Genomic DNA, 24117 nt, shown 5'->3' on the forward strand with positions numbered 1-24117 from the left:
CAGACAGGAGCTGAGCAGGATCAGGGAGTGAGAAAGAAAAATAGAGAGAGAAAGAAAAAGCTAAATACATAGAAAAATTAGACTTCAAAAGGACATCTCAGAATATGTGTGAAATATTTCACAAGTTCATCATGGGGCTACGGGACTTTTTAAAAGATTATTTTCTTGGTTTCTGGGACTATGAAACACCAAAGGTGATGGTGGTTAAAAACAAAACTCTTGGAGTCATATACAGAAGTGTTCAATGTCTTGTGATCACCTATTTCATCTGGTAAGCTTCATGTTTGTGTACTTGCATGACCCCCGTATGTGCTAAAGAGGACAATCTATGAAATCGAAAGGTTTCACTTTGTTGATTGTTCTACAAATGTTGTTATCAGATGCACCATTTATTTGTTTTAATGCTTCTTTCAGAATTGCAATAGGGTAGAAAATTGTATGTTTGCCTTTAATATGTTTTGTGTGTAAAAAGATCGTATAAGGATAAGTGCTGTGACTTTAAATTCTGTAACCCATCAATTGCAGTTTTGTGGTGAGGAAATGCTTCTCATTTGCAATTAACTTGAAACAAATACACAAAATAATGGATGGAGACAAAATTGATGGGTTAGAGAATTTAGGTCTCTATGGAGTCTCTCTGTCCATTACCAGCCATGTAATTTGATTCGAGAGCAGTTTTCATTAGTCAGACTTTTTGTGAATATCTTATTATTCATTTTATTGTGTCAAATCTTAAAGAATATCTAAGATTAGATGTCTTGAGTTGTGCGTAATTTTTTCTTATTCTCATGGCTTCAGCAAAGAGGGCTGAACAGATCCAGGGAAATCTGATACCTCCAATATAAATCATCATCAAGACAGAAAATGTGATATTGCATCTGTCTGATCTATCATCCTGAAGGTATGTCTTCATAAGTCAGAAAGCCTACCAAGAGAGTGAAACCCGTCCAGAGAGCTCAGTTTACACGCTCATGAAAGGCACAGCAGTTCATGGAGATGATATCTTAGACACTGTGGAGTACGCTCGACCCTCAGAGGTGAGTCCAAATGCTTCAATACAATCAAGGAAGTCTTACCTCCTGTACTCTGTCAGCATCATTATGTCCTACTGCCTAAAAGTATTTTTGTGGCATTTTCCTCACAGGGCGGTGATGTGATTAGTACAATATTGAGACGAGAAGTTACCTATGATCAGAAACAAGGAACCTGCGCTGAGGTGAGAGGTCAACATAGACTTTCTCAACAATAACATCTACTAGTATGCAAGATAAATCTATAATCTATTTTATTTCACTTCAGCATTTCAAAGTTGCCAATGCCAACTGTACGAGAGACTCTGACTGTGTCCAGGGAGAGGTTGACTTTAATGGCCATGGTACTGTTTTTATTCCTTACAGAACCTTAGCTTCAAGCTTCATTGGTTGGTATTTTACTATTTAGTTTGTATCTGTTTCAAACACTTTCTTACAGGCAGAAGGACCGGCAGATGTGTTCAGTACTACAACCACACCTTCAAAACCTGTGAGATCCAAACATGGTGTCCTATTGAGGAGTACGCAGTAATACGGTAAGCAGATGATAGATAATCTCCCCCTAGTTCAAAAATTCAAGTGATGTTTATTTGGATCAAAGGAAAAGGAAAGGTAGAAGGTCCCCCCATATCGTAACATGTAAACAAAATAAGAAAAACCTAAAGACGGGCATAGTGGGGGTCTGGACGAAGCCATATTAAAACTGTATTATAGGCCAAGAGTTTTCTTTTGCGTCTTTTGTGCAGTGCACAGCTATGCAGTGAGCTAAACACACAACCAATAAAGGTTTAAGACAGCAGTTGACTTTTGAACTTTAAATGGAAACAATTGTGAAACAGTATGAAAAACCGTTTTGGACAACAAATTCAATTATATAAAAAACATTAATCTATATACTCCAACCTGGGGGTCAGGACCACTGCCAAAAATGATAGTTAGACCAATGGATGGATTATGAAACGATGGGCCCCTGGTTTTAGGGCATCTGTACCAAGCCCCCAAACATTGTTACACCAAAAATGTTGTTACATTTTTTAAATATTGTACAATACAAACTGCAGATAGAGTCACAGCAGTATAGACTAGCTGTCAAATTGGTTAGACTTGCCATTTATGCTTGGAAAGAGAAAAAGCATCATTAGTGAAGATCAATATTTAGTCCCCACTCCCCGCAGGAAGTACAACACAGTAACCAATGTAGTTAACACACACATCGTCCACAGGAGTAAAAGTAAAATGGGTAAAATGAGTTTACAGTAAATTAGTCTGCTGCTAATGCGACATTCGGATAAATGACTAGTGTGGTCAGCAGTAATCTGATAGGAGAAAAACTGAACGAATAATTCACAACTTAATAAAAGAGTTGGTAATAAAATGGCGGATGTAACAATGACAGTTAAACTGCTATGGAACTGGAAGTTGTGGTTGCTACTAGCAACTGAATATTTGACGGAAACCGACTGATGATGGCAGAGTAAGATCAATGTGATTGTTTGTCTTCAACAGAGAACCAGCATTAGTGGAGGCCATCAATTTCACAGTGTTCATCAGGAACTCTATCCACTTCCCCAGATTTAAAGTGCTGCGGTAGAGTACACACACACACACACACTGGAGCCAATGTATTTGGGCTTTACAAGAGCTATAGAACAGCTCCTGTTCTTGTCTTCTGCAGGGGAAATATCAAAGATGCTACACAAAAACGTAACATTCGGAAATACCTCAACAAGTGTCAATACAATGAGGAGAAAGAGCCGTACTGTCCAAACTTCCGCCTGGGCTACATCGCAGATCAAGCCAACGAGAAGTTCAGTGAGCTCTGCAGGACTGTGAGTAAAAGAGTAAAATATGTCTTCCTTTATCCATGTTTATTGTTTCGGTGTGACCTGCCGAGTGTTCGAGATGTCTGCCTTCTCTCGACTATAATGAAACTAGATGGCACTCAACAATGTCTAGAAATCATGACCCGGTTACTTCGGTAGAAAGAAAATAGATCCTTTATGAAACTTCTCCCTCTTCTCAAGATCTGTGGATGATCTGGGTCATGATTTCTGGAAAGAAACAATGCTGTTGAGTTTTTCAAATGTATTTTTTATGTGCTTTGAGCACAACAAGCCGAGTGCCATCATAGTCCCATTATAATGGAGAGAAGGCAGACATTTCTACTGCCCTTATCTCCAACACTCGACAACTCACGCCAAAACAATCTACATCGATACATAGCACAACAGGAAAAATATGTATTTTTAATTTTGGGGTGAACTGTCCCTTTAAAATTGACCTACTTTGTGATAGTGTAGTATTACTCACATGTAAGATGTGACTGTTTTTGTGCAGGGAGGAGTGATAGGGGTTTTCATCAACTGGTATTGTAACCTGGACCTGGATCCTTCAAACTGTAAACCTACATATTCCTTCCGCCGTCTTGATCTCCGAAAGGACCAGGCCAGCGCTGGTTACTATTTCAGGTGAGCTCAAACAGTCAAAGCTGACTATTTTGTTCAGTATTTGAAGCTGCTTATGTCTCTTTGACTTGTGGTATGTTTCCCAGCCTTAACCTTTGTAATTTATGTGTAATATTCAAGGTTTGCCAAATATTACAGTAGGGAAGGAGTAGAGTCTCGAACACTCATCAAGGCTTACGGCATCCGTCTGGATGTCATAGTTCACGGACATGTAAGTGAAAGATCCTCCATCATCACCGCAGTTTATTTTCAGCTTATTATTTTTTAATGCATTTCTTTTTCAGGCTGGTAAATTCAGTCCCATCCCAACTATCATCAGCACAGTTACTGCTATGACTTCAATTGGGATTGTGAGTAATAAGAACTACATTCATTTGTTATCTTAAGACTTTAAAATAAAAGACGTCGCTCTTAGCACCACAAACTTTTACATTTTTTCACGTCACCCCTATTCTAGTGTACCATTATCTGTGACTGGATCATGCTGACTTTTATTGACAAGAATGAAGTCTACAGTGATAGAAAGTTTGATGAGGTGAGTAAAAGGCATTATATTCATCCTCAACACATATGGGTCCTTAAGAATACATACAGATGTGAAATATTGTTTCCAGTCCACTATATGTATATGTGAGTTTCATCAGAATCCCTGTCATGTTGTGTGTCTCATATACAGAGGTGTGTTTAAGTACATCATCACATTTTGAGAAGCTACCACAGAACGAGTAAAGAGCAAATCTAACTGATAATTAATTAGCTAATCAGTAATAGTTTTAGAGTACTGTATACGTCCTTTTTACAGAAATAAATAGCAAAAATGTTGATTCAGCTGCAGCAGTTTCAGGGTTCTGGTACTGTGCATGCTGGCTCACTAAGTTAAGCATATCTGTCCTCCGCAGGTTATCAAGGAGCCCACGGCGTCCATTCCCACAGAACTCAGCTTCATCCACAGCTACGGCTCAAACCTTTCAGACCTGTCAGACGGTGTACCGCTGTAATGTCGTCACAGCTGCTTCAGTCCTCGCTGGCCAAGAATGTGGACTCACCTCAACAACAGCAACTCTGAGCGGTTCCTCAGATGTCTGCAGCACCTCAGCTATGGGCTGCCAGTGGTCGCTATGCTGTTGTTAGTGGAAATAAACAGTGACAGAAGGCATCATCTGAAAGACAGCCTGTCGGCTCAAAGTCCCTGCCTGTGCAGTGGATTCAGCTCATATATCTCTATGTGACAATACAATTGTTGCTTTTTCACTTGACATGACTTGCAGTAGCACCACTTAGAAAACGTTTTTTTTTTCTAAGTATGAAAAGAAGCTAAACCATTTCATAGCAGAAAAACATTACACACGATGCCAATTTCTATCCATGTATTGTAGACATTCAGTGCAATAAATGTCTTCTATCAACTCAAGCTTTCACTTCATTTTACAAACAGTGTATCATGAAATACTGACCTTTGCTCTTATTACAAACATAAAACTGCACGCCATGTTTGAGAAATCTAAATATTCTGAGTCATTTCCTTTGTCTTTAAACCTGATGCCTAACGATAGACACAGGAGGAAACAGCCAGGAGACTCACAAGGAGAACAATGAGCAGTAATCTAATAACATGGACATTTCCCATAAAATGGTTTCTCTAACAAGATTGTAGGGAAGTGTGAATCCATCTGGAAGCTTGAGAGCAATACAAATGTCGGTGGTGAAAAATGACTTAAGACTAAAGTCTAATGGACTGATTTCTGCCACGATGGTTGGACGAGCACAACGGACACACGTCGGTTTAGAAGTTGTGTTTGTGACATGTAAAGAGCTGAAAACTCATAGAATGTTATATATTAAAAGGTGGTTGAAAATATAAAAAATGTAGATACAGGCCCTCTAAGTGCTCCTTCGCCCGTCAACCTACATGTTCAGCACGTGCCAGTGAGAAGCTCTAAAGAGCCAATCTAATTGTGCCTGAAATCAGATTCTGAAATGTGATTATTTGCCTGGGAAAGGCCCGTCAACAGGCAACGGGGGCAATACGCTTAAAGTGATGAAGGTGCATGGGTTAAGATCATTTAGATCCAGACAGGTTCAGTTTCACACATTATTAATGTTCTTTATCAATAACAGTAAAGACGTAATTCACAACCCCCTCCCCCCCCGAGAAACGGCTAATCTTTTCACCTCATCACTGTGAGAAATAGCCTAAATTAAAATATTAACTCTTACAGATGAAGACTTTGCCCAATAATTCCTCAAACACAAAAATGATCTTCACACCAAAGAAAAACGACAATATGACTTGCAATAGAGCAGCATCAAACATGTCTTACGTCTCTTTCACTGCAGGTTCACATAATGGGGGGGGGGTTTGAGTAGTTCAAGTCAAAAGCCATAAACGGACACATTAGTAGGCAAGTGAGGAAGAAGCTCAGCCGATGTGTGACCGCTGATTTATGAAGGTCCCCAGAGTAGGTGGCACTCAGGATGTTTCTGCTTTTTCCTTTGTGGCAGAACTGGAGTCCATTTTTATAGCAGATTAAAATAAATTGAGCAGTAAAAACATTTGGAAAAATATTTATTAACAGTAAAAATAAAATAAAATGAAATTCACAAAACGTACATAATTCTATTGTGACATAATAAAGACTTCAAACATATCTACAGTTCATATATTTCTCCTCCGACGTGCCTCACCAGTGTCCTGATTACACAGCATAGAAACAGACATCATCAAGGCTGATGTGCATAAAAGGGAACGTTTCAGTGCTTCCCAGTTGGAGAGTTGCCACAGATGCAGCAGACGGCGTGCTGGATGTCACATTCAGTGGGCGTTCTGGCTGATCTGTGGGCTCATGACAAGCAACCAGTCGATGGTCTCCTCCAGGAAGCTCATGCTGTAGTGGGACGCTATGTTCTGAAACACCGTGATCTGATCAGAGAAGCTCTTTGAAATGGAAGAAAGGGGAAAAACAGCAGTGAGAACAACGTCCAATGAGAACAACCGTATGCTTTCATCACTAAATTGAATTGATGTCATTTATTAGAGAATAGAAACCTTGGCTGGGAAAGTGAGGTCAAATTCTCCGGCACATTTGCAGTACAGGGGCATGTTTGCTTCCTTCACTCCTTTACATTTTGTACACACCTAAACATCACACAGAGGTGTTAGCAGTGAGGCAACTTAAGGAGTTATTATTAGATGTTGTTTAACAGATGTGGAACATTAATGAATTATAGTCAACGCACCCGATAACATGTTGTTTTCATATCATTTATCAGCTTCATTTACGCTACACAGGAAACACAGGTCACTCGCTGTGTATGTGCAACGCTCAACAGAGATGAGATAGAAGCGACATGGCTCACTCGTTACTCGTGATTGTGACGGTCAGACTAGATAATAAAATAAAGTTCTATGGCATTCATTCTCTGTATGCATTTAATCATGTTATTTTTAATTTTTTGCCATTTGCCTTTATTTGATATTGACTGTAGATATACAGACAGGAAACATGGGCAAAGAGAGAGGTGAACAACATACAACAAACGTAAACATTACAGGGGAGGATGATATACCAGGGGGCCATAGATATGATACATAGAGAGCGAGGAGAGTAGAGACTAAAGAGAGAGAGATATAGATAGAGACAGAGAGAGAGACAGAGAGTACATGAGAGACAGGAGAGAGAGATAGAGAGGAGAGGAGATGAGGAAGAAGAGCTAGAGAGAGAGAGAAGAGAGCGATGCGAAGAGACAGAGAGAGAGAGAGAGAGAGAGACCCAGACAGAGAGAGAGACAAGCGAGAGAGACAGACAGATAGAGAGACAGAGCACAGAGATAGAGAGAGAGAGAGAGAGAGAGAGAGAGAGAGAGAGAGAGAGAGAGAGAGAGAGAGAGAGAGAGAGAGATAGGAGAGAGAGGTAGGAGAGAGAGAGAGAGAGAGAGAGAGAGAGCACACAGAACAGAGAGAGAGAGAGAGAGAGAGAGAGAACAGAGAGAGAGAGAGAGACAGACAGACAGACAGACAGACAGACAGACAGACAGACAGATAGAAGACAGACAGACAGACAGACAGACAGATAGAAGACAGACAGACAGACAGACAGACAGACAGATAGAAGCGGACAGAGAGGAGAGAGAGAGAGAGAGATAGAGAGAGATAGAAGAGATAGGAGAAGAGAGAGGCTAGAGAGAGGAGAGAGATATAGAGGAGAGAGAGAGACAGAGAGCGATAGATACATAGAAAGAGGAGACGATCACACACACAGAGAAGAAGAGAGGAGAGAGATGAGAGATGATATATATATATAATAGTATATATATATATATATATATTTATATATATATATATATATACTATATATATAACATACATAATACATACATACATACATACATATACATACACATATACACACATATACATATATACACATATATATATACATACATATATATATATATATATATATATATATGTGTGTATGTATGTATATATATGTATGTATATGTATATATATATATATATATAGTTTAATATATATGTAGTTTAACCACATCCTGGGTTAAACTGTTCTCTGTGGCTGATGATGCTGACAGGTGGCCTATTTGCTTTTATTTTGTCACAAATCCAAATCACATTGGGCTCTGAGTGCTTATTTTCTGTGACCTCAGTTCAGACTTGAGTGGGTATGTTTGGTCAAAAACGTTGTGCTTTGTCCTCATAGTGGCAGTTTCACATCACCACTTGCTAATGAGCACCACGGTCTCTGAGCATATGAGACCATGGTGTTGTGCTCCAGTGAGAAGGATGAACATGAATGAGTCCATTCTGGGTTGAAAGCTCTGTTGACTTCTCTCTTCTTGGAGAGCGCCATGAGTAGTTATTTTTCTCTCCCTGTCTGCCGCTCACTCATCTCTTCGTTAGTGTTTCTCTCCCTTTCTCTGTCTTCTCTCCCTGTATCGCTAACTCGTCTTTCCGTCTGTCACGCGCCTTTCACCTCCCATCTGTCTGTATTCAGAGTCGCAATGTTTGCCGCCTGGAATGCACAGACTTGATTGGCTGAGTAGCATCACGTGGGATGGCTTAACTCGCATGTAATTGGTCTGTGAGTTTCCTGAACCGCTAAACCAGTGCCGTTAAAACGAAAAAAGCTGCGCCGGTTAAAATACAAGCGCCCCGTCAAAATTGAAAATCCCTCAATAATTTATTGATTATAGGTCCGGCTCCGGATAGGTCGGCGTCTGGGTCCGGACTCGGACCGCGGTCCGCCTGTTAGTAACCCCTGATATATACTGTATATTAACCACGAGGACAACTGACACCCTGACGGGATATTTTATCTATTTAGTATAAAAATCAGCATTTCTTTTAACTCACCAGGTCCTGCAGCGTGTAGCTCATCAGTTTCTTCTGCAGAGCTTCCACCAGAGCCATCTCAATAGACTCCGTCTCATACTGCGCCTGGCAGTTGGAGCAGAACCACTGAGGCAAAACCGATCCATCCTGAGGAGAGGTACACACAGTTTATCCAACTAGAGTAATAATTATAAGCATGCTCAAAAATAGGAGTAATAACAGCAATATTATTATTATTATTAAGTCCATCAGTGCTCCTCCTCTCACTTGTGTCACAGATGGGTCCTTGCAGAGGTCGAGGTCACGACAGAAATTGCATTGGTGGCAGATAACCTCTGGCAGGATGTAGGAGTTACAGGGGTCACAGAACTGGGCTTGCATTGAAAACTCTCCGACGTCCACGAGACGCAGGAGGTCTCTCTTCAGCTTGTTCACCTGGTTAACTATGTTGGCATCCAGTGAAAGGACCTGAGCAGACAAAAGATGGAATTGAGAAGATGGACTTGCCATGTGGTAGGAAGAGGAAAATCATGACTACATGCAACACAAGTAGAAATGCACCGATCGATTGCCCGCCATTCGAAGACCGACCGTTATCAGCTGATCGGCCGATCAGTCTTAAATATCTGCTTTTCTGCCGGTCAAATGTACACACGTACCGCATGATGGTCTTACATCGCACACACAACATGTGTGAAAAAGTGACCTGTGGGAAGATTATGGGGGTGCAGCAGTCTGATATGCATCGGTAAGTTACACAAATGTTTGTGTATGCTGTCAATTATAGTTCTTAGAAAGAAAGAAAATCGGCAGATCAGACTAAACATAAATAAATAAATAAATAATTGGATTCGGCAAAGAAAATAACAATTGGTGCATCTCAAATGAAGAGAGCTTTGTAAGTTGGTGTACGTAGTATCATACCTGGCAGACATATTTGATAAACTCCAGCGCTGGGTTGTTGAGTGGCAGGTGGGATCCAGGCAGGACGGGGAACATCTCTGAGGGCTGGCTGACACTCCTGGTACCCGTCACCTTCTTCTGGATCTTTTGAGTGATGGTAAAAAAGTTCTGCGTCAACTCGTTGGACACATATTCCTGGGAGAAAGAGATCATTCCTGTGGGGGGAGTAAAAACAATCCATCACATCTGAGAGGAAATCTATCAAAATTCAATTAAAAGCACCTCGACATAAGTAACGGACACTCGTCTGCGGCGACTCTAATGAGTGTAATGTGAAGTTCCTAAACTAAGGGAACTCTTTAGTAACTAAAGCAGCTTGCTAAACGGTGTCTTACCAGGAAGAGCACTCAAGTCCCCCACAACCTGCTGGGAAGCCTGGCTGCCTCCACGCCTCTTGACTGGCGTTGCTCCGGGAGCGTTACGTCTCAGCTCCTCTTTCATGCTGTGGTAGACCGCTGCAACGTAGGCTGACCGGGAAAGTTTGTGCAAGTGAAGGTCAAGCGAATAGGCAAGAAAAAAAGAAAAGAAACAAATGAGTGTAAATTTAGAAAAAGCCGTGCTAGGGAGTCACTGGTGTTGCAAAGTAGCATTCGCTGTAACACGTTGCTATGACACTTGCATTGGATAGCGGTTTCAGTCCCTATCAAATAAACTTCATTTATTGTTTACCGGAGACGATCATGAGGAAGTATTTCTGACAGGAGGCAGTTTGAGGCAGATACTGCATGATGTTCCAGTTGCTCTCAATGAGCTCATCCACCTCATCCGTCTCCCCGTCATCTTCCTCAACTTCATCCTCATCTTCATCCTCACTGCCCTCCTCATCGGCCTCCCCTCGGCTCTTTTTCTTCTGTTTGGCTCCTTCCTAAAACGGACAATGGGGGGGGGGGGGGGGGAGGCATGACTTCTGTGTTCTGCTACTTTAATCATTGCAAATATGTTGTAAAGGCAGTAAAGTTGCAGTTTGAATTACCTCTCCAAACGTGACGCTGGAGGGCAGTTTGCCCTTCACGCCGCCGTAGTTGGCGGGATCCATCCACAGCAGGAACTCCCAGCATCGGGAGAAGGAGATGGACAAAGAGTGGAAGATTTCTCTGGAGTGGATGCTAGAGGAGAAACAGTAAGGTGATTCTTTCAGTTACATTGGGACAGGAGAGACTGAAAAGTGGGTTCTTTGATAAAATACCTTCATGTGCAGTGTTTCCCCTACCACTGTCTGGGAGCGGCGCTGCGCCACCAAATTCAAGGTGTTTTGTTTTTTCTCTCGAATCTTTAATTTTTTATTCTCAACTCACTTTTCACATCGACAGGTGCTCTTTTATTAAATACACTAAACGCTTGTTATTGATCTAATTTATGTGCATGTTTCAGTTTGTACTGTCTACTTTGCGTATTCACATTCGCTCCGATTTGCTAAGGGCGGGGCATCGCAGCTGACACACACACATACACACACACACACACACACACACACACAGAGCGGAGGAAAGGAGAGGAGAGAACTAAATAGAATCCCCCCCCCCGTCAACGCAGGAAGATGATCAGAAATGATCTACAGAAAAGTCTACAAACGGTTAAAAGCATTCGTTTATTGGCCACAGCTCATTTCAATCATTCTGCTGTGATGCTGCATTCAAGGCCGGAAAAAACATCTGGTGTTGACCATAATAATGTTCCACTAACCAAAGTCTATAAGATATTTTGTTTCCCGTTACGATATCGATTTATTTCTATTTCTTGACCATTAATTCCCGTTGGTCTAATGGGCTGTTGTCCTCTTTTAAGTTTGCTTTATAGAATTCACTTTCCATGATGGAGACAACACCCATCTGGCAAACTAATAACTGTACTAATGGGTATGTACTAAAGACAGTTCCTTTTACATCTATACGTTTTCCATGTTGATGTAGGTATGAAGATATCTTTGTATTAAGTAAAGATGATATATTATAATAATAATAATAATAATAATAATATATAATTGCATAAATCGAGTGACACCATTCCAAAGATATACAGTATACACATGTGTAGTGAGTGAATGTCTGACCTGTTGGTGATGTATTCCACATAACTAATGGCATCATCTATCCTCCGTTTTTTGGTGCACAACATGATCCTGTTGAAGTTTCCATACACCACAGTGGAGCCGAGACGTTTGAACTCTGAAACCAACCTGACGGCAAGATGAGAGAATGATTAATGAAAGAAGATGACACGGTGGCAGTTATTCATATCAGAAGGTGGAGATACATGTATATCAATGGATCATTACGAGTCTCAGTTCACACAATCGTGTCAACTTTCCTAACAGGGATTATTCGTTTAATTCAAATTCCAAACCAGACATCGATAATATTTGACCCGGGGACAGCACAGCGAATCAGAAACTCAATTAGTTGCCTCACCCTCACTAGAGACCCTAGGTGCTCTCTGATAACAGGTGCTGATACATTAAAGATTTACTATTACTTCAAAACAAAGCTTTTATATAGAAAGCCTGAGTGCCAGGATCATTTTCTCATCTGTGAAAGTATTTTAGTCCGATTTAGAACATGGGGTAGTGGTACACTTCAACCTCTTGTGACTAAATAAGTATTAGATCAACAAACACTTGAAGAAACTGCAAAGAATAAAAAATAGTTTTTGTATTCCATCTGTTGTCCCAGATGAAAAAAGTCATTTAGAAAAATAATCCTGGGAAAACTATTTTTCCAGCTGTTTTTAATTTCAGTTCTTGCCTCTCGGGGCATCCGCACATTCAAGACTAAATAAACAGTATAGAGGACGATGTGGCACTCACTGTAGAAACACCTTCTTCATCATGTTGTGCAGGGTGCGGTGCAGTGCGGGGTCAAAGAGCAGAGAGCTGGGGGAGCGCAGCCAGCGGTAGAAGTGCATCACCTGGTTGTCTGCATACACGTTGTGGTACTGTGTGATCTCTCTGACCCATCCAACCACCATGCTCTTCAAGATCCTGCTCATGCAACAGAGCAAACACTGAGGTGAGCAAAACACAAAAGAATAAAGCACGGCATGCTTCCTTGACACACCTGTATTGTTAGACCGTATGCAGGTCGGTGTAAATAGTCACGTACTGCAGCTGTTTACACACCTGAAGGTGTTGGAGCAGAGAGCAGTCTCATCATAGCTAGCGAGAGCGCTGGCTCCCTGGTTCCCTGACATCATGTCCTCCAACGAGGCCTGCTGTATCACATCAAAACTGACACCCAGACTTGCTCCGCCCTCCATGTCATTGACATGTTGTGATTGGAGGATGGTGTTCACCGCAAGGCTCTGCAGGTCCAACTCCACACACACTGTAAGAAACCGAAAACAGGATGGTTTGTAAATACCGAGAAAGACGCTTCACAAATGTACAGTTGCTTTAGGATCTTTCACTTTTTCTTGGACACAGATGAAGTGTGTTCCTGGTATGCGAGTACCTGTGGAATAGCATCCTTGAGCATTGATCTCCACAGAACCCCTGTCATCACTTTCCATCACCAGACGACTGTCGTCAGCCTCTTTTCCTCCGAGGTCGGGCCTGGCTGTGGGCGAGAGCCACAGCAGGTGGTTGTGTTTCCGCAGATGTCTTGCCAGGAACAAGTCTGAGCCAAAGATGGACACATCCTGAGGCAAGTTCCCCACAGGTAAGTGGTAATACCTGAAAGCGAGAGACGTATGAGTATTAAAAGTTCAAACGTTTCTTGGACAAAATACTGTCAACAATAAATACCAACTGAAAACACACTTTCTGAGACAACAGCAACTACGCCAGGTGGTTGGTAGACAATATGAAATCCACAGAGCTAGCAGTGTAGTTTGTACCTCGCCATATCGAAAGCCTGTGACAGGCAGCTGTCCAGGTTGAGGTAGTGGCGGATCATGCGCCGGGCACCGTGGCGTTGCCAGTCCAGCACGTTGTAGCTAATCTCATCAACAACATGTACGGGAACGACTGGAAACTCCTCAAGCACCGGCATCCCTGCTGACAACCGCCGCAAATCCCAGTTTGACTGCACTGCGATGAGGGTGGGCCCACGACGCTCCTCCTATAAAAACAGCAACAGACACTTGATTACATCACCAATTTAGTCACATGAACATAATTGCTAACGTCTGTGTACGTAATCACCAGAAGATAATAAGGTATCTAAATAGCTCCACTTACCTTGTAGTTCAGCAGTGTGCGCTGCAGGGCGCGGTAAATAGCCTTTGCGTCGTTTTCAGCTCGGACCTCAAAGTTGTGTTTCTCTGGAGGAAGAAGCTCCTCGCTCGTCTTCTCCAGGAGAGCAGTGCGTTCAGCTGTGTAGAGGTTAGTCAGGTTGGGCATCTGGTTGCTTCTGACCTTAGGAGATACAATGAAGACATGAGGGTTGTTCTCTACCAGCTGGAATTTCACTACAACCTCACTTGAGATACGAGTGAAAACCCCGAGAGGACGACAGTGGAAGAAATAAAGAAATGTATTGTTCTTACTGTGTCCAGGACAAAGATGTGGGCTTTGCGCTGAGAGGGGATGAACAGGCCAAACAGAGCCTTGTGACCCTGACTGTGATGATACAGGTACATGTGGCGAACACTCCCTGAGAAGAGAGGAAAGATAATGCCGTGATGTAAAACTTACAGAGAACACATTTCATGATCCGTATCCTATGATATCAGGCCACATGTTAGGTTAGAGGGAAAACAAAACAATAATCCTAATAGGATCCTTTTGATATCAATTCAACATGACCAGTGTGTGAGGCGGGTCTTACCAGGTTCCAGGTAGCTGAACTGAGCCAGAGATCTCATCTCAAGATGCTCCAGGTCAAAAGTGTCGGCCTCCCTGCCGGCCAGATCCCTCACGATATGTTTATTGACCATACACACACATCCGAGCTGCACCAGCGCACGGAACAGCAATGGGACCTGCAAGAGATCGCTGCACGTTGTTTACAATTGAAAACAAATGGGACTCACAGACACACACACGAGAGAGAGAGCATCATGACTGAGGATATAAAAACACTGGGAGGTGTGAATACGATACCTGCGTTTCATAGACTCCTTCGATGTCCGGGGCCGACAGGTCAGCGTTGATCTCATTGAGGTTCTTCTGGTACATGTCCTCTGGGACACAGTACTCATAAAGGTAGTACACTATGTTGGAGCGAGGCAGCATGCGGTTCACCTGAAGCCAAAGAATATCTATTTAGTCAGCTCTATTATAACAACACATATATTGTATAATTGAAAAACTGCAATTTTCTCATTGCGTGCCTTTTTGTACGTGGCTCCCTCCTCCTGTTTTGGGACTTTCTGATTGACATAGAAGACACGAGGGATGTTGAGCTTCATGCAATGGAGGTCATTTCCAATCACAGCCCACAACTTGTACAGCCCGGGGTGACTAGTCTCTGCAATCTGAGAGGCAGGGAGCAAAGCATCACAGTTTACATGCTTTCCTTTGAATTATTAAACTGATTTGATGATCATAACGGGGTGGCTTTTCCCCACCTGCACAATTTGCCATGGCATGTCCAAGATACTACGTGCTGTTCTGCGGAGGAAGCTTCCCAGGCCGGTGGTGGGGCCATCTCTGATCACTCCTCCCCCTACGGGTTGAGCGACACCATCCAGCAGCCTCCGTCTCTTCTTTCTCTCCTTCCTCTGCCTCAGCTGCAGCTCCCACTTCTTCTTATGGTAACGCAGCCACACAAGACGCTCCTCCTGTACACACACAAAGTTATTTTGTAATAGATCTCCAGAAATGCTGGAACAAATGTGAATGAGTCATTTCCAATATATTCAGAAGGCATTAGAACTTCGCTTGAATCCGCACAATGACACAACAGGCATCCCTTTGTGCTTGTTGCTGCGAGCTTACCCGTGTCTTCCCCATAGATGGGGGTGGTCCCAGAATCTCTCTCCAGGACTGTGTGAGCTCCAAATCCTGGGACTCCACCTGGCTGTCCTCTCCCTGAAAAGCTCGCTTCCGCTTAGTGCTGATGAGGATGGCTGGCTGCAGAGGTCTGGGTGGCATCCCAAAGTCCTCTATGTCCGCGGCTTGGCCTGCCTCAAGGGGCTGATGGGCCACCTGAGAGAGAAGAGGCCATTTAGAAAACTTATCGTGGTAAACATCTGCACATTTCAAGTGGTTCTGACTAAAGCAGTGAAGCTGTAACATGCATGACGGGGTAGGGGAAACTTTCTGTGTTGTCAGTTTGACAAACCTGTCTCTTGCCCTCGCTGGTGAACAGCTCACTGATTTTCTTTTGCTTGTAGATATCATTTTTCTCCAGGAGTTTCTTGTGAAGCCAGTCAGGGTGCCTAACTCTGGGCACCGGATTCTTCACCTGATGATGAACAGAAACAATTACAATCTGTACATCAGCTCATTATGGACCGAGAGACCAATGAAATGCGTTTCACTCGGACCTGTTGAAGAGCTGCAGGGATGGTGATGATTTTCTGGATGGCACTACCCAACCGCTCTATGTAATAATTCCAATCGAGGATCTGAAAAGGCATGTTGATGTCAGAGTCACAATCAAATTCACACAGGATACCAAAAACTTGTAAGAAAGTGCACAAAAATGTTAAAAGCTCACCGAGCGGATGTCGAAGTCATGCGTGCTGGGCATCTTCAACCACTTACGAAGGAAATGTTTCTTCACACTGGGCTCTGCCTGGAAGATGGCCAGAGGAATAGCTCTGATGGAGAGAGACACAAATCAATCAAACTCAATGCTTTTAGTTCTGGTAACATTGCTTGTTTTCCACAAACATCGGGAAAGCATCATTTTATTTTGGTCACATCTATTATCTTGGCAGTGCATGTTGTTAGACGGAAAAAGCGGGGGAAGGAGACAGGAAACCAGAATCAGTGACAGATCAGCGACTACTCCCCGAATCAGTGACAGATCAGCGACTACTCCCCGAATCAGTGATAGATCAGCGACTACTCCCCGAATCAGTGATAGATCAGCGACTACTCCCCGAATCAGTGATAGATCAGCGACTACTCCCCGAATCAGTGACAGATCAGCGACTACTCCCCGAATCAGTGATAGATCAGCGACTACTCCCCGAATTAGTGATAGATCAGCGACTACTCCCCGAATCAGTGACAGATCAGCGACTACTCCCCGAATCAGTGATAGATCAGCGACTACTCCCCGAATCAGTGACAGATCAGCGACTACTCCCCGAATCAGTGATAGATCAGCGACTACTCCCCGAATCAGTGATAGATCAGCGACTACTCCCCGAATTAGTGATAGATCAGCGACTACTCCCCGAATCAGTGATAGACTACATCCGTAACTACAACCAGAAGCTCCAGATCTGCGTAAGAACCTACCTGTGTCGATGGCATAACAATATTGGAACATTGGAAATGTGCCATTATAGCCATCATTAAGTAAATGTTATTAGTAACACATGTGCTTTTCTTATTATGACGTATGATTAGTCAAAATGTCTTGTGTGAAAAAGACTCACACACCTTGAGCCTGCTCACACTACTTGGCTTTCACATGAAAGGGTGAAAGCAAACGATTTGACTACTAAATATTATTCTAAGAGCATTAGTACAACCTTATATATAATATAATGAACTGTTAAAGCATGTCTACTGTTACAAGAGTTTATTTTCAGAGCCGTCGTCTCACCTCTCTGTGACAGGCGAACCCTCAGGTTTTCGGGAGATGACGTAGCGACAGCTCAGACCAGCGTCTTTCACCATTTGGTCTCCGAGGAACTCAGCCAGTCTCTTAGCTGTGCTGATGGAAGTTGACTTCTGCTCTCCGTAGTCCGCCAGCTTCCTGGACATTGAACGATTCTCTGAAATCAGTTCAAACAGCTCCGTATCTGGCATGTTGGCAGCCTGGAAAAGCCAGTGGAATAAAACAGCTGAAGAGAATGACTTGAATCAACATTTTGATTTGAGCTTTCTCTGCAAATGATATTGTTGATTAATGATTTAAAAACATTCGATGAAGAATAAATATCTTGTATTACTAGAATGCCGTTTTTACCTTGCTGTACAGAACGTCCAGCCAGTAGTCAGCCACTTTGGCTACAGAGGCGTACACCTCCTCCAGATTGGCACCTTTGAGGAAAGCCTCAAACACTGACGACTGAAAAATCTTAATGAGCTGAAGCTCTCCTCTTCTCTTCACTTCAAAACCCTTCAGCTCAGCCAGAGAGCCGTCCTCATTAAACACCGCGTACCTGAAACAAACAGAGAAACCTTAAAGCATCACAATCACTTCACATTTTAATATGAACCTTGTTAGTAACAAATCAGTCCCATCGACCAAAGTCAGAAGTTCAATAGTACATTTAACTTGCTATACCTTTTCTTCAGCTTCTTCCCTTCCTCCTTGGAGGCAGGCAGGATCATGGCCAGGTACGGTCCGTCCACCTCAAAGAAGATGCTGTTCTCTGACCTGGTTTCGTAATTGAGGGACGTGGGGTCGACCAACTCGTGGTACTGATCGTTGGTGAAGCCCTCCTTCACCATGATGTTCAGCATGGCCCCCGGGTAAGAGATGGTCACCTTGGGCTTCTTCTCGTTGCTGGTTTTCACCACAAAGTTCTCAGGGAAGGTGTTGGGGAGGACACACCAGATGCCGTCAGTGTCCAACTCGAGGGGCCTCCTGAGAGGTAGAAGCGAAAGACGTGATTCGTGTGAAATGGAAATGCATTGTAGTGTTTTCCAGTGAACATATAAGGATGATGAGGTATCTCATTATCGATATGACACTCACCCTATTTGTTCGACGAGCTCTCTGGCCTGAGTGATGATGTTGGCTCCGGTGTAGCACACAATGCCAGCCATCTCCATGGAGTACCAGCGCGCCCTGATGGAAACACAAAGGCAGCGCAGACAGCATCAGGTCCGCAGCAGAGTGTCCTTCATCACTCAGCAGGAAAGGCTTAAAGAGCTCATGTAAGTAAGAGTATGAGGATTTGAATGATGAAAACGGTAGTAGACTCTTACCCTTTCCTCATGACGTAGCCGTAGAAAGAGTTGAGAATACACTTGTGAGCCATTTGTAGAGAATCGTAGAGGATCTCCATGTTTTTGCAGCGCTTCACCTCAGCAGCGTCGCCGCTGTCCTGAGCTGCCGACAGTTTCTTCTTCCACACCTAAAAACAAAAAAACTTTAAAATCATGTCACTTTGATGGGCAAGCAGACATTTTGAGTACAGCGTGTAATTACAAACGTTTAAGTGTTTGAAGGCTGAACTGCAAGAAAAAACAACAACATGTAAATCAATAGTGAAAATAGTGAACAATACCAAGACACACCTTGTGGAGCCCTTTGAATTCATAACGCCGATCTCTGAAAGCTCTCACGGTGTCGACGTAGAAGGAGTTTTCTCTCTGACAGATGGTGGTGACTCGCTGCTCCAGCTTGGTGACGTGCGTCTTCTTATAGGCCCTCTTACAGTAGTCTGAGCCAAAGACAAGACAGCTCGAACCACGCTTTGGCAAACATCAATTTAGAACGCTTATAACCCGAAAAAGAAGAAAGAAAGTACCTGCCAGACGTTTCTTCTCATGTTTCGCCTGCTCCTCCCTGTTGAGAGAGTGGAAGGCCCGAGGTGGACCGTTGGGGAAAAATGGCGGGAACTTCTCAGACTCAAGTTGCTGCTGGATGCGGTGAAACTCACTGCGGCCGGCAGGCACTGAAGACGGAGGGAAGGAAATGAAACTTTTACTGTATTCAACCGCACATCAACACTATGGAAACAGTTCTTCTCTATAAGCTCCTCAGTTCTTTGTCACATCCATAAGAAGACAATTAAACAACATTAACTTACTGATTTCCCCTCTCCATTGCCAGGCCATTCTCCTCTGGCAGGTGGCACCGTGCTTGTTAAAGTCACAGGCGGCACACGTGGCCTCATCAACCACAGCGGATGGCTGTAAAAGTAGAGAATATTGAAGTATTGAATTCAATGCTTTTTCTATATGTTTTTATCCTGTGCATATCTTTTTCTTTTACCTGCAGGCGGTTGGTGAGGATGATATTGGGGTACATGGCCCCAACGTCCAGATGGTAGATCAGGGGACATTCGATCCTGTTTGGGACCTCCTTCAAGGAAATCAGCTTCTTTTTGATCTCCTCGCAAACCTGAGAAAATACCAGAGACGTTTTCAATCTGAGAATAGTCGGGATGACTTTTCAAAAATAACAACATGTGAAGTCAACGTACCTCGTTAAAGTTGGTGACTTGCTCTAAAGGGATTTTCTCCTCTTCTTCAATGGCGTGACGTATCGTCCTCTCAACTCTTTGCAGAAGGAAGTCAAACGCAGCCGGGTTCTGTCAACACACCAAATTGTCACTGCTAAAAAGAAATACAAAGTAACGGAGCCAAGAACCAGCGGCGAGTTAAACTGAGATGTACCATTTTGAAACGACAGGGGATGTCACTGCGGAACACGCCGGACTCCAGCGCCTCCACGTGGCCGCCCACGTAGGTCTCAGAGTCCATGACGTGGCCGTCGTCTGTCATTTTGTTGAACACCTGCTCCTGCTTGTTGGGGAAGATGATGTTTGCGTGGAAGGCCTGCACCATGAGCAGAGCTTCGCACAGAGTCCCAGAGCCTTTACGCAGCACCTGCAAGAAAAGACATAATTAATAATAACAAAACGTTTTGAGGAATTTCAGTCTTCTTTTACAAAAAATGCACGCAAAAGACAAACCTCATCGGGGTCCATGGGGATGATGGTGCACAGAGCGAAGATGAAGGGGTGAACATATTTCATGTACAGGTAATACGTGGCCACGGCATCGGACACAGAGTAGGTAGCTAAAGTCTAACAGGAAAATAGGAGAAAAGAAAAAAAGTCAAGGAAATTGCAACTTTCAAAATAAGTGAAAGAATTCTTCAGAGCTCTAAATAAAAAATGTTGTATTTACCTGCGGCTCCTCAGTTGCCATGCGGCACATCTCCTCTGGGTCCAGCTCCACTGGGTCGTAGCCCAATTTAGCTTTCGCTGCTGCCTTCAGATTATGACTCCCCACCGGCAGGTAGCTGTCTCTCTTCACCCACCTGACACAGAGGAGAAGCAGGTCGATGTCAGAGCAATTCATCTCAAATGAACCCTAACCCCCAACGTGTATGTTTGGGTAAACTAACAAGATGTGCAAACCTGTAGCTGTCCATGTGGATGGCTTGAGTGGACTTGTACTCTCCCTGGTTATCTTTCTGGAAGCCGATCTCCCTGTACATGTTCAGCCCATGGAGAGAAGCTCGCGTCTCAATAAAAGGCCTTGAAAGAGTGGAAACACAGTGTTAGAGGTGAGAGATAAACATCATAGTATAGGAGTCATTCATGTCATCATTTTAGAAGAAATATAACAGCTCACCAGTCAAAGAAGTCTCCATTGTAGGTTACAAAGATGTTTGGCTTGGTTTCTTGAACGTGATCAAACCATCTCTGAATGAGAGCCGCCTGCAGCCAAAGTCAGGTGACCACATGTTATTACGCTGACGCAACCACAGAGCGTTACATTTATACACTGAGAGATATTTTCAACCCTTTCAATAGTTATTTATTTGCACTATAAATACCTCATCATCCTCGTTGAAAACAGTAAAAGGTCCTTCATATTCAGGTTTGGGAGTGAACTCAAAATCTTCAATGTTCTCAGAGACAATCTCTCGGTTTGTGATTAAAAAACCCTTAAAAAGAAGAAGGTAAAACACAGAGTTAGTCAAACTGACACATATTAATAACAGAGTAATAATACATATTAGAAATACAACTCACCTGTCCATCAATCATGTAGGAGATCATCATAATCTGATCGCTCTCTGCATCCGGGAATTTCAGTGGAAGTTTGGTGGTCTCGATATCGAAAGCCAAAACAACAGGGTCCTAAAAAGATCAGGAAGCGCTGTGTTACTGAAGTCCCTGGCAAACATTAAACCTCAATGAATGACAGAACCCATGTTGCAACATAATTAATAAAATCCTCATACTGGTCGCTCCACAAGATCATCTCTCCGTACAATCTCTGGTAGGTAAGCGCTGCCTCTGTATCGAACATTATACCAGTGAGCCTGAGGAATAAAGACAGTAGAGATTAGAACAATGAGCATAAGTATATTCTAAAACATCGGGACGCCAGGAATCTATCTTTACCACGTGGATCTTGAGGTCGATGGACAATCGCATATGATAGGGCACATCATACTCTCTCATGTCCACTATGTTGTCTAACTGGTCTGAAATTCTCTTTGACATCCCGTCCTCCTCTGCGGAGGTCACATTGCCCCCTGATAGGGCACTGCAAAAACCAACAAAGGTGTCAGCAGATCAATATCAAATTGGAAATAACACTTTATTAGAAACTAATGGGACTGTTGGTACCTTGATAACATGGAGGTGTAGACGTCGTTGGAACTCTCCCTCTCTCTGTTCTTGCGTACTGCCGGGGAGATCTCACGCTTGACCTTCATGAGGTCGTCCAAAGTGGTGAATGACAGCTTGATGTAGCTTCTCTTCAGTCCAACGAGATGGTTCGGCTGAGGAGAGCAGGTAGTAGAACACATTGTAAAATGTATGTGGCTGCTGTGTTCAAATCATTTATTTTTTAAGTATAATATGCAACACTTTAATGCTGTCAAAAGACACTAAAAACTAAACTCTCACCAGGTCTAGGTCCTCTTTTAGGATAACTTCAAGCTTTGACACCTTTCCTTGAAACTTCCTCGACACGTACGAGATTACTTCTCTCTCGCAATTCTAAAAAAAATAAAGTTTGCTTTAAGGAAAGAGTAAATATGTTTACATGGCGGCAGAACCAAATGACAGACGTGGACTTACCTTTTTTGTGGCAATGTAAAAGTATGGCTTGAATGGGAGGGCCACCTAAAAACAGGATAAATATCAGGAGGGATATGTTAGAGCAGTTTATTAAATGATAACTAAGGAACCAGTATTGAACCAGTTGTCTCACAGCACTGGGCTTATTTCTCTCCAACACACCTTAAACCTGCTTCCATCCTCCTGTATGAAATAATAGTCCACAGCACTGATCATCCTCTTGTCACCATCCAGGATTTCAGTCTAGAAATAGAAAAAGATGCATAGTGTGTCACATTTATTATCACCATTTTCTCCTCAAGACTTTCAAAAAGGGTCAGACATGACACTGTGTATATACTTACAGGATGCATGTTGATCAGCCAGCCTGTTTTCTCCCCTGGCTCTGTGATCCTGTCGAAACCGAAGCGGGCATCCATCTCGTCGGTGAACTGGCTGCGCTCCAGCCGCTTGAGGGCAGAGGATCCATCGTCCCTAATACAAACACACATAACAAACATTAACTCTTGTGTGTCAATTTAAAAGAAGTTGCTCTGATTTCCTTAGAGCACAAAAATGCCTGTGTGAGTCTTCAGACTTCAGTTCTGATCTTAACTACCAAATTCATTTTCAGGATTGTAACCCTTGAATTGCTAGTTTGTTTACATAATGCCACTGTTGTTATGAAAGAAACCTTTTTAATTAGTTAAATGTGATGTTCATGTATGGCATCAAACACATAATACAGCAGTCATGCCCCTAGAGGAAACCAGGAAAATAGCTTGAGAAAATGTCTCAATCTGGTGGAAAATAGTAAAAACTGTTTATGGTACTTAACATATAAAGTGAAACTTCCCGACTAAAAACATAAAACTTCAAACCCTTACCAAAAAAGTATGCCATATCTATTGACACAACAATTAGAATGAATACATAAATGTAAAAGGGTTTAAGATCATGGTTTATTTCTCTCACCTACCAAACTGCCTTATATAATTTACAGTGTATTGTGGCTGTCTAGAGTAATTTAAAAGGAAGTATGTAACGTTACTTTTAAGGTAAAACAACTTACTGATTGTCCTGCTCTCCTCGACTTTGTCCTCGCTCCGCTTTGTACCGTCCACTGTTATGCAGAACCATCTTCTGTCGCAGTCTGCCGGCAACAACACGGCGAAATAAATGAAACTACAGCTCAGTTTGTATGAGTCTGTCCGCAAAGTCTCATTTGAAAAAGATTAAGAAGTTATTTAAAAGGTTTTTCCTCTAGTTTCCTCTGTCACTGTCACTGATGCGACTTGTGTTTTCTTAGTTTGGCGGGTTCCTGGAGTTGCCGCGAGAGCAGCGCAGACAGGAAGTAGAACAAAGATCGTTTATTAAAAGATATATCACTCAGACAGAAGAAAATATATTAATATGAGTACATATAGTATATATATATATAGAATAAAGTATATATATATCATTTGTTTTACTGTTATTATCTATTTTA

The 24117-nt window shown here is 42.7% G+C and overlaps 2 protein-coding genes across 2 annotated transcripts; one reads left to right on the forward strand and one right to left on the reverse strand.

Annotated features, from left to right (window-relative positions):
- Positions 1 to 104: 104 nt before the first annotated feature.
- Positions 105 to 4785, forward strand: p2rx2 (purinergic receptor P2X, ligand-gated ion channel, 2). Its single transcript, XM_029439605.1, has 12 exons — positions 105 to 271; positions 902 to 1037; positions 1145 to 1216; positions 1300 to 1375; positions 1471 to 1567; positions 2538 to 2618; positions 2707 to 2860; positions 3369 to 3499; positions 3617 to 3707; positions 3781 to 3846; positions 3954 to 4031; positions 4396 to 4785. The coding sequence occupies exons 1-12, from the start codon at positions 105 to 107 to the stop codon at positions 4492 to 4494; spliced, it is 1248 nt and encodes a 415-aa protein (XP_029295465.1). The 3' UTR covers positions 4495 to 4785.
- A 1260-nt stretch (positions 4786 to 6045) lies between these two features.
- Positions 6046 to 23928, reverse strand: pole (polymerase (DNA directed), epsilon). Its single transcript, XM_029440794.1, has 48 exons — positions 23701 to 23928; positions 22994 to 23123; positions 22812 to 22892; positions 22650 to 22694; positions 22476 to 22568; positions 22194 to 22348; positions 21966 to 22110; positions 21803 to 21883; positions 21591 to 21698; positions 21392 to 21502; positions 21187 to 21272; positions 20970 to 21089; positions 20737 to 20869; positions 20520 to 20633; positions 20221 to 20433; positions 20028 to 20135; positions 19817 to 19945; positions 19632 to 19734; positions 19350 to 19496; positions 19117 to 19262; positions 18805 to 18953; positions 18572 to 18664; positions 18158 to 18460; positions 17837 to 18032; positions 17471 to 17685; positions 16409 to 16511; positions 16236 to 16316; positions 16031 to 16153; positions 15685 to 15894; positions 15315 to 15527; positions 15078 to 15221; positions 14848 to 14988; positions 14573 to 14726; positions 14292 to 14398; positions 13984 to 14160; positions 13641 to 13864; positions 13256 to 13476; positions 12925 to 13129; positions 12613 to 12786; positions 11860 to 11985; positions 10783 to 10915; positions 10479 to 10674; positions 10145 to 10276; positions 9771 to 9964; positions 9114 to 9314; positions 8868 to 8993; positions 6543 to 6632; positions 6046 to 6431 (listed from the first exon to the last, which is right to left on the reverse strand). The coding sequence occupies exons 1-48, from the start codon at positions 23766 to 23768 to the stop codon at positions 6309 to 6311; spliced, it is 6870 nt and encodes a 2289-aa protein (XP_029296654.1). The 5' UTR covers positions 23769 to 23928; the 3' UTR covers positions 6046 to 6308.
- Positions 23929 to 24117: the final 189 nt, after the last annotated feature.

Source organism: Cottoperca gobio, chromosome 9 (assembly GCF_900634415.1).
Source record: "Cottoperca gobio chromosome 9, fCotGob3.1, whole genome shotgun sequence".
Classification (NCBI taxonomy): domain Eukaryota; kingdom Metazoa; phylum Chordata; class Actinopteri; order Perciformes; family Bovichtidae; genus Cottoperca; species Cottoperca gobio.

Coding starts and splice junctions, on each gene's coding strand:
- p2rx2 (XM_029439605.1), top strand. CDS start 105: ATGTGTGAAATATTTCACAAGTTCATCATGGGGCTACGGGACTTTTTA. Junction 272..901: donor GTGATCACCTATTTCATCTG/GTAAGCTTCATG, acceptor ATCATCCTGAAG/GTATGTCTTCATAAGTCAGA. Junction 3,847..3,953: donor CTATGACTTCAATTGGGATT/GTGAGTAATAAG, acceptor CCCCTATTCTAG/TGTACCATTATCTGTGACTG.
- pole (XM_029440794.1), bottom strand. CDS start 23,768: ATGGTTCTGCATAACAGTGGACGGTACAAAGCGGAGCGAGGACAAAGT. Junction 20,634..20,736: donor TGGCAACTGAGGAGCCGCAG/GTAAATACAACA, acceptor TTTTCCTGTTAG/ACTTTAGCTACCTACTCTGT. Junction 19,735..19,816: donor TCCTCACCAACCGCCTGCAG/GTAAAAGAAAAA, acceptor CTACTTTTACAG/CCATCCGCTGTGGTTGATGA.